Source organism: Hyperolius riggenbachi, chromosome 12 (assembly GCF_040937935.1).
Source record: "Hyperolius riggenbachi isolate aHypRig1 chromosome 12, aHypRig1.pri, whole genome shotgun sequence".
Lineage (NCBI taxonomy): Eukaryota > Metazoa > Chordata > Amphibia > Anura > Hyperoliidae > Hyperolius > Hyperolius riggenbachi.
Window position 1 is genome coordinate 132,833,478 of NC_090657.1, and position 9,233 is coordinate 132,842,710.

Here is a 9,233-nt window from a genome sequence, read left to right on the forward strand (position 1 = left end):
CCGCCATGGATAGTGGCGAATGAAATATTTCGGCTTCCAGCACTTGTAGGCTATATCAAAACTCGGGCGGCCTTTTCTACACCTTGTAGCCCATATTTCAAGAAATACTATTTATGTCTACCACTTTGTATTGGTCTTTCACGTGGAATTCTAATACAATGGATTCATGTTTGTGGCAGTAATATGATATAATGTGGAAGACTTCAAGGGGGCAGAATACTTTTGCAAGCCACTGGATATAATTCGGAACCCAGGAGGAGTCAGGACCAACATTACATCCTCCTTGTACCTGCCAGTTGTCCAAAATAGTCATGGAGCTGTCCTGCCTCCTCCCTGAAAGCGAGGATGCGTTGCCTTTGCTCCTCAATTTGGCCCTCCATCTCCTGCCTTTGTTGCAGCAGTTGGTGGCGGAAAGCTGCCTCTTGCTGCCGAAGTCGCTCCTCAAAGTCCGCCTGCTGCTGCTGAAGAGTCGTTTGTTGTTCTGACTTCCACTGTTCTAATTGTTGAACAGTGGAAGTCAGAACCACCACTTCCTGCTGCAGGGTTGAGACTTGGCCGGCCAGAATCTCGAAATGAGAAGAAGCTGTAAAGAAAAAGATGGAGAAAAATAAAATATTACACTACGCATGAACAAAAACTGATAATAAAAGAATAAACAGTAGAGTGTGGTACCGTATCAGCCATCAGTAAAAGCAAGGCATTATGAAACCCAGTGATAGCATTGATTGGTTAGGCTAGATTCGAGAAAAGTAAACAGTGATTTTTCACATTATAATACTTTCGTTGTACTTTTTCATGACAAACACATTGAAAACACAACTTATACATTGACATTCACTGTATTCATGGGTGGCTTCTAAAGGAAAAAATGAGATGTACACAAGATTCAAAATGTACACATTTCATGAAATCTGTACAACCTGGTTTAAACTAGGACTCTTGTTAAGAACCTCTCATGCTTGTACAATGGGTTTATCAATGCGCAAAATGATTGATTTATTTAAATTTTTTACTTCATTGTTTGTGTCATATGCTTTGTAAGATGGTGTTTACTGGCACTATTCTTTTTTTTCCCCATGCATACGTTGGTTTGAAATGCCACAATTCTCTTTAGCTTAGAATTAATGGTGCATGTGATGTGATGTGACTAGCCCAGTTTCAATTTGAACTTGGAATTTACAATGGCTAGCCAGTCACCAGAGTGTACGTTACGTTTCATTCAGGGCAATGTTGATCTTATCAACTCAGCTTGGATAGCAGGAAAAGTGTTCTCTGACTGAGTAACATTTAAGTCATGTATAATTACATTTATCTTTGCAGAAAAATTGTTAAACTTTGTCAGTGTACAGAAAGTGTGTTTTTCATTGTTAGTCAGGAACCACTCCGATGAATGCTTTTTATAAGCCGAAAAGTCACTGTTTACTCATGTCTAAGTTTGCCAATGAATGATCTCATCCAGAATCAAAATACATACTCATTGTTTTTCAAAAAGTATGACTAATGAAATATGACTGCCAAAATTAGTGTATCGCAAAATCACAATCCAAAAAAGACACATAAATGTTGAAGAAATTGTTGTGGCTAGTGGATAAGGAATACCTTTAAACTACCATTACACACGTGCATACTGCCATAGTACTGAAGCTTGTCAACATTTCTTAAATTGATATGTTGGCCCAGTATGTACAATTTATTTATGGCCACTTAGGGATAAAGTTTCATTTCAAGTTGTGAAATTAAACCATGGGCTTCCCGGCTTACATAATATTTAGGGATGATACACTAGTTTCACTATGGATGGACATAATCACTGGCTGGATGAGGTATTGTAATCTGGAAGCAGGGTGATGTGGTGGTGGGTCAGTGCTCTTACTTTTCTACGATTCCAATCCATTCAACTTCGGGCTGGAGTTCTTCAAGGACAACTATCTTGAAATAAGTAGGCAGTAAACATCTGACAGAACCGACGGCTTTTGGCACAATCCATCACCGTCATGGGGTGATTCTCATGGATTTCTTTGTTTTCAAAAGCATTTCATGAACAGCAGTTGAACTGCCAAAATGGCAAGATAACAGCCGGTCTCCCTACTCGTCACTTGCACACTATGTTGTCAGTTATATTTGTAAACTGTTGTTCAGTAAATGCTGTTGAAAACAAATAAAGCCTTGGGAATCACCCCTAAAAACAGGTAGACTGGCCCAAAACCTGTCATCTGTAACATGTTAACTGCCGAGTTTTTTCTAGATAGTGTTCCTTTAATTTCTTCCTTCTGTCTGTATTGTTTTCCTCCTATAACTCATTCTTCTAGACTACCATACGATACATGCACTACAACGTCCGCAAATCAATACACTGCATCAAATACCATGTAAAAGGTTTAATAATGTAACGCACAAGCAAAATATAATTTTGCATTAAGTAAGGTGTTACATATTTATTGAATGTTTTCTAGATGCAACGTTATACACATCGATAAGACTTTCTCAAAAGCAAAATTTGATGTGGTAAATTATGAGAAACTTTGTACACTGTTTGATAAAAGTAGTTGAATAGAGGGCAATACAGACATAGGACTTTGGTATGATGTACATTGTGTGCACGTACAGTCTTTGTCAGATAACTGACAACACAATATACTCTGTGCATCGAAGAGGAAGATGTTGGCACTATATACATAATGAAAATTAGCAATAACGATAAAAACACTTCTCAAAGAACCTCTACTATATCATTGTAACTATCAAATTTACTACATCGCATGTTAGTTCCCTGGGCCTTGTAGTGGCAATCAATATTTGTAATAAATATTGACTTTTAACAACAAACAGTGTACAGAAAACAAACTGGTCAGTGGTCACTGGCCAGCAGATGATTTGAAAGTGGAATTTTTTTCACATTAAACACTCGGTACAACTTTTATTTCCCCCTCCACACACAAAAAAAGAGTTAAGTTAGTACTGTTATAAATATGTGGATACATTCCGTCTTGTGTGTACTTCTTTGTACAACAGTACATTTTACTTACACACAGTTGTGCCACTTTGACCAGATTCTGGCCTGCTGGAAGACTTCTGTCGTCTTCCGCGCCTGCGCCTGCGAAGTCGCACAGAGATAGATGCTACGATAAAAAGAAAACATGGCATCATGCAACTTTTTTTTTTTTTTCTTGGAGAGAAAAAAAAAAAAACATAGTTCTGTGCAAAATTAAATTATGTACTAATCTCCTTCCTTACAGACGTACCACTTTCATTTGATTAATGTTAAAACTTTGTTATAAAATACTTACATGCCACAGACAGGCTCCGGCCACGGGCACGCCTTTGCCCACGGCGCTGCCGACTTCTTGATCTGTGGCTGGTGCTGGGTCCAGCCTCCTCATCATTATCTTCAGGGGAGGGGACAGCAGCAGGATCCAATCCCTGTCTGGAAGAGGGAGGAGCAGAGGCACGACGGGACCGCCTGCGGCGCTGAGACCCATCCACTAAAAAAAAATGTGAGATTGTTTTAAAAATACAGATAGAAGAAGATATTACCTAAGGTTAAACAGTGCATTGCATAACAATAAGAGTATAAAGCCACTGATACATTGGAAAATCGTGAGGATTAACAAGGTTGAAAAAAAATTACACATCCCGCTACATATATGAAAAAAAACATTTGTTACTTACACTCAAGGTCAGACTTTATTTTCGCCACCGCACGTGGGGTCTTGGACTTAAAGTCAGACCACATTGTCTGAATTTTTTTAACCGACCACGTGCGGTGGTAAGTAGTCTGAAGGACTTGCAGCAGCCGGTCCATCACCTCCCTCTTCGCCGCCCTCTTCGCAGTGTCATACCCCCCCCGTAACATAGTCTGCAACATAAAAAAAAATAAAAAATTAATGATCAACAAAAAAATAACCTTTACAATACATACATCTCTTGCTATGGTACTAACAACACTGCTGAAAGTAAATTAAATGTTGAATTGACTTATTATCAGTATTATCAACTGTGTGAACAATACAAGGAGATTATCTGTAAGTGAATTTTAAATCAAAGTTATGAGAGCCTAAAAGAACGATGTTGAGTTGACTTGAGCAGAGGCGGGACAAGGTCCTCCAGCACCCAAGGCTGAGACACCAAAGTGCGCCCCTCCATCCCTGCCACCCCAGCTGTCACACACTGATTGCTATTACACTAAGAGGCGCCACAGGGCCCACAACCTCCCCAACACCTTAATATGTAGTTTTTTTGGCTTGCAGTCACTGTCATGTATCCCCTTTTCTTATTTCTTTCTGCTTCAAACACAATTAGGAATGACAGTTGAATGAATTCTGCGCCCCCTCCTACACTGCGCCCTGAGGCTGGAGCCTCTCCAGCCTATGCCTCGGCCCGGCCCTGGACTTGAGTGTGTGTGGGGCGTAGTTGTGTAGTCTGAACATTAAGCCCTTCCATTGCAAATCTTCGGGGTACTACAGGGAGTGCAGAATTATTAGGCAAATGAGTATTCTGACCACATCATCCTTAGACCTCTTTACCACGAACTGTTGAGCTGTGTGCTCAGCAAGCAGTTACCAGGCAGCAGTGAGCAGTTGCCAGGCAGCAGCCAGCAGGGAGCACTTACCAAGCGTCAGCGAGCGGTTGTGAGAGTTTGAAAGGCATTTCACTGCCTATCAACAGTTCGTGGAAAAGAGGCCTCATGCATGTTGTCTTACTCCAAACTGTATAGGTTCAAAAGCCTACTACCAATTAAGCATATTAGGTGATGTGCATCTCTGTCTGTAATTAGAAGGGGTGTGGTGTAATGACATCAAAACCCTGTATCAGGTGTGCATAATTATTAGGTAACTGCCTTTCCTTTGTCAAAATCGGTCAAAAGAAGTACTTGACAGGCTCAGAAATGTCCAAAATCGATGAGATATTTTGCTGAGGGATGCAGCACTCGTACAATTACAAAGCTTCTGAAGCGTGATCATCGAACAATCAAGCGTTTCATTCAAAATAGTCAACAGGGTCGCAAGAAGCGCCTGGAAAAATAAAGGCTGGGCCAAGAAATATATCAAGACTCATTGTCCTAAGGTTTTATAGACTGATGAAATCAGAGTGAGTCTTCTTCATGGGCCACAGGGACAGATGGATGGGCCCGTGGCTGGATTGGTAAAGGCCAGAGAGATCCAGTCCGACTCAGATGCCAGCAGAGTGGAGGTGGAGTACTGGTTTGGGCTGGTATTTATCACTGGAGAGAGATGTTATATTGGTTTCACAGGTAAAATTAAATAATTGAAATGGGTATATATTTGTTTTTGTTAAGTTGCCTAATAATTGTGCACAGTAAAAGTCATCTGCACACACAGATTGATATCCCCCTAAAATCGCAAAAATTAAAAACAGAATAAAAACTACTTCCAAAAATATTTAGCTTTGATATTAATGAGTTTTTGGGTTCATGGATTAATACAGTAAGGAGAAATATAAAAAAAATTACTTTAATGATGAAGGTTTTCTCCTTCTTTCTTAGTCGCCGAGTGTTGGACGACCTGCTCCTCCCACCGTCAGCGGCTTCAGCTGCAGACGCCCTGCTCCTCCCATCATCAGCGGCGTCTTCAGCAGCAGCAGCAGACGCCCTGCTCCTCCCTCCATCAACGGCTTCAGCAGCAGCAGCCATCTAGAAGTCAATGAAAAATAACATTGAAAAATATAATATGTTTTTGCACATACGAAAACATTTTTCTGATCAAAACATGTTTAATTGCTATGAGTTTTCTGTTTAGAGACAAAGACAGCAACATAGCATTATATAATATAGTCTGTACAATGACTATTGTATAAATGCTTATCTATAGAGATGTCCCGAACGGTTCGCCGGCGAACGGTTCAAGCCGAACTTCCGGGTGTTCGGCATTGCGGCGAAACGCGAACTATCCAGGAAGTTCGATTCACCCTATAATGCTCCATTACGGTCAACTTTGACCCTCTACATCACAGTCAGCAGGCCCAAACTAGCCAATCAGAATACGCTATCCCCTGGAGACAATGCCCCCCTAATAAAAAGCAGGCAGCGGCGGCCATTACGCTGACTCGTGTGCCTGCTTTAGTGAGTGTAGGGCGAGCTGCTGCAGACTGTCTCTCATAGGAAAATATTAGTTATGCTCCTTGCTTGTTAAGTTGCTCCTGGCTAATTGATGTCGCTATAACAGCCCCCCACAACAGTTCTTTTGCAAACTAATCCTCTTTTTTTTTTATGTTGATTTGAATTCAACTGTATATATTACTGCACTTGTGTTACTGCTGGCTGCCAAAGCTGTTGCAATTTATACTGCCTGCTGCCACCACTGTTAGGCCCACCACACACATCCCAGTGACTATTAGCAGTAACAACCTTATCAGTGCACTTGTCTACCGCTGACAGCCGCTGCAAATCATACTGGCTGCCACTGCCAGGCCAACCACATCCAGTTACTAACTGTATCAGTAGTGTAATACCCATTATTACTGCACTTGTGTTGATGCGACAGCCGTTGCAATTCATACTGCATACACAAACAGCTGTTTGCAGTGTGTTATACAGTGAGTTTGGTGTGTCAGTGTGAAGCAGTACACTAATTAATTATACTACCTGATTGATGTATACACATGCAATATGTTTTAAAACACTTTAGGCCTGTCATTTAGCACTCAAGGTGATTTCTACCCTTACAAAGCTGCTTTGCGTCAATTCCAGATTTTTCCCGGGGACTTTTGGCATGTATCCCGCTCCTCCACCTGGGGTTGTAGGTGTTAGACCCTTTAAAAGATGTTTAGCATCACTTTTATGGCCATAGTAATGTTTTTTACATTTTGCAATTCGCCTCCCCATTGAAGTGTATTGTGGTTTGTGGAGGTTTGCGCTAATCGAACCTTACGTGGAAGTTCGCGGACCGAAAATCGGCGGTTCGCGACATCTCTACTTATATAGTTACAAATCACTACTACGGAAGTGGATATCTATTATCTACTACTTTCATATGCTTCTACAGTGCTAGAAATTACGGACGTGGCTAGGGATCTGTAATGAATAAGAAAATTACCGTTGTGGCGGAATACAGCACTGCCGCTGCTTTCTCCTCTGGGAACGCGGAGGGAGAGTTGGTGTCATCTGGAGCTGGCGACGTGCGGTGTTCTGCCTTGTCCACACTGCATAGGAGGACTCGGCATACACGCACGCGCAATCAACGCAGCTGTCTTCTTTATGCGTTGAGAAGGAATATCAGCTGACAAGACGGTCAGCTGACTTCGGGACATGCCTGTCTGATAACGGAGATTGGCTGGGAGATCATGGTCGGGGATTGTAAATATACTCTGACATATAAGGCCGCCGCTCACAGTTGCCAATTGTCTACTGTTGCGAATGCACACATAGCACTCAGACCTAGTAGTCAGATCATAGTGCAGTGGAGTAAAAATGGGAGAAAAAACGGCCTATCTGCACATAGCTTAGCTAGTATTGTTTGTTATTTTATGATCTACTCAGATCCTAGTGCACCACTGAACCCGGGAGGAAACCGGCCTATCTGCACATACAAAAATAGCACTGCACTTTGTGGGAAGATCAGCGAACAATCTTACTGCATTTTGTAGGCACATGTTTCAACCAATCGGACTGCACTTGTGCGCACGTTACGACCAATCTGACTGCACTTTGTGGGAACATCAAGGATCAATCTTACTGCTATTTGGGCACATGTTTTTCAACCATTCTGAATGCACTTGTGGGCACAGGTTTCAATCAATCTGACTGCATTTTTTTGGACACATCTGCAAACAATCTGAGTGCACTTGTGGGCAAATCTGCTGCCAATCTGGTTGTACTCTGTGGGGGTTGTTGTGTCGGTCTGCCGGCCCTCCTCCACCATGGGCTCTGGAAAAATAAAAAAGGCCCAACATGCCCAGCTTGCCCGCGAAGGGAACTTCATGCCGTGAAAGTGCATGCCACAAATCGCCATCAAATGCAACATGATTGCGTTTTAACCACAATTTCGCGTGCAATTTTAACCAGGACACTGCCAAATTAACCATGACACTGCCAGGGTAGTTTAAGATTCGAAAAGGTGCGAAATCGCACGCAAAATCGCGGGGGAAAACTAATGCAAGAAAACGCATGCGTTTTTCCTATTAAATACATTAGCGGCGTTTCGCACGGATTCCAGAAGCACGCAAAATCTGCAATACCGTCGTGCAGATTTGGCCCGCCGCCAAATCAAGCACGCACGACGCACGCGTGCAAACAGCCCCAGCCACTTCAATACACTAAGCAAATCTGCATGTCGACGTCGCATGCGAATTCGCTATGGTGGAAACAGGGCCATATACAAATGATGTACAGGTCAGGGAGGGTCAAAAACAAAAATGGTAACATTTCTCTAACTAAAACAAAATGGACTAATTGCATTCATCACATCATAAACATATATGTAAAAGTATACTACTCACTTACCACAATAACAGTTTGCAGTGCAGACAGTCTCTCTCAGGTCACTCTCACTGGGCCACTCCAAACACTGCATGGGCTGGAAGTAAAGAATGACGAACTTCCGCAACGGTACCTCCGCCCCCAGCGCACGTGGGCGGAATTCCGGAATTTTTTTACGGAAGTACGCTGTTAACACATTTGAGACTATATACAACAATTTTATTGACTTTACACTCTTAAAACAATCTCCATATCATCATAAAAGGCAGAAGAAACCAAAAACAATCAGTAAATGTGGAAAAAAAACGGATTGAGTTACGCTTACGTAAATTACGGAAGTCCGCATAATATACATTTCTGAAGTCCGTATACCGTCGGAATTCCGCGGAACAGCTCCGTATACCGCCGGAATGACCCGGTAGCGGAATTCCGGATCGACGGAACACGGAATTACCACGGAATCGGAATTCAGCAATTCCGACCATGCCTGAGAGCCCCACGTAGTTTAAATGCACGCCGTCCTGACCAAAAACATTACTTTGCCCTTTAGGTTAACGTGCCGCACCACCAACTGCCCCTGATCCAACAAAAATTTACCGATGGCTCTATTCACTTTGACCCGTGCCCTCTCCATAGCTCTATGGCTACGAGCGAACCGCCACACAAAACGAGGGATCATCTCTGACCATATGATTCTTACCTTGGGAACCAGTTCCCGAATTGCAGCTATGTCTTCCTTCATCATCCTGAGAAGGGCCCGAGTAGGCATGCGCCCCATATCATTTCCCCCCGCGTGAAT

At 42.4% G+C, this 9,233-nt stretch overlaps 1 protein-coding gene across 2 annotated transcripts; it reads right to left on the bottom strand.

Annotated features, from left to right (window-relative positions):
* Positions 1-214: 214 nt before the first annotated feature.
* On the bottom strand, positions 215-8,679 carry LOC137540849 (protein SON-like). Of its 2 annotated transcripts, XM_068262019.1 has the most exons (6): positions 8,459-8,679; positions 5,471-5,650; positions 3,670-3,856; positions 3,288-3,482; positions 3,027-3,119; positions 215-583 (listed from the first exon to the last, which is right to left on the bottom strand). In XM_068262019.1, exons 2-6 carry the CDS (start codon positions 5,648-5,650, stop codon positions 273-275), a joined length of 966 nt encoding a protein of 321 aa, XP_068118120.1. In that variant the 5' UTR covers positions 8,459-8,679; the 3' UTR covers positions 215-272. The 2 variants fall into 2 exon arrangements, with proteins under 2 accessions (XP_068118120.1, XP_068118121.1); XM_068262020.1 differs by lacking the exon at positions 8,459-8,679 and having other exon boundaries at positions 5,471-6,648.
* Between the last annotated feature and the right edge of the window lie 554 nt (positions 8,680-9,233).

What these genes read in the sequence shown, in the direction of transcription:
- LOC137540849 (XM_068262019.1), bottom strand. Translation starts at nt 5,650, where the DNA reads ATGGCTGCTGCTGCTGAAGCCGTTGATGGAGGGAGGAGCAGGGCGTCT. An exon ending in AGAAAACCTTCATCATTAAA is followed by an intron (nt 3,857 to 5,470) that starts GTAATTTTTTTT and finishes TTTATGTTGCAG; the next exon opens with ACTATGTTACGGGGGGGGTA. An exon ending in AATAAAGTCTGACCTTGAGT is followed by an intron (nt 3,483 to 3,669) that starts GTAAGTAACAAA and finishes ATTTTTTTTTAG; the next exon opens with TGGATGGGTCTCAGCGCCGC.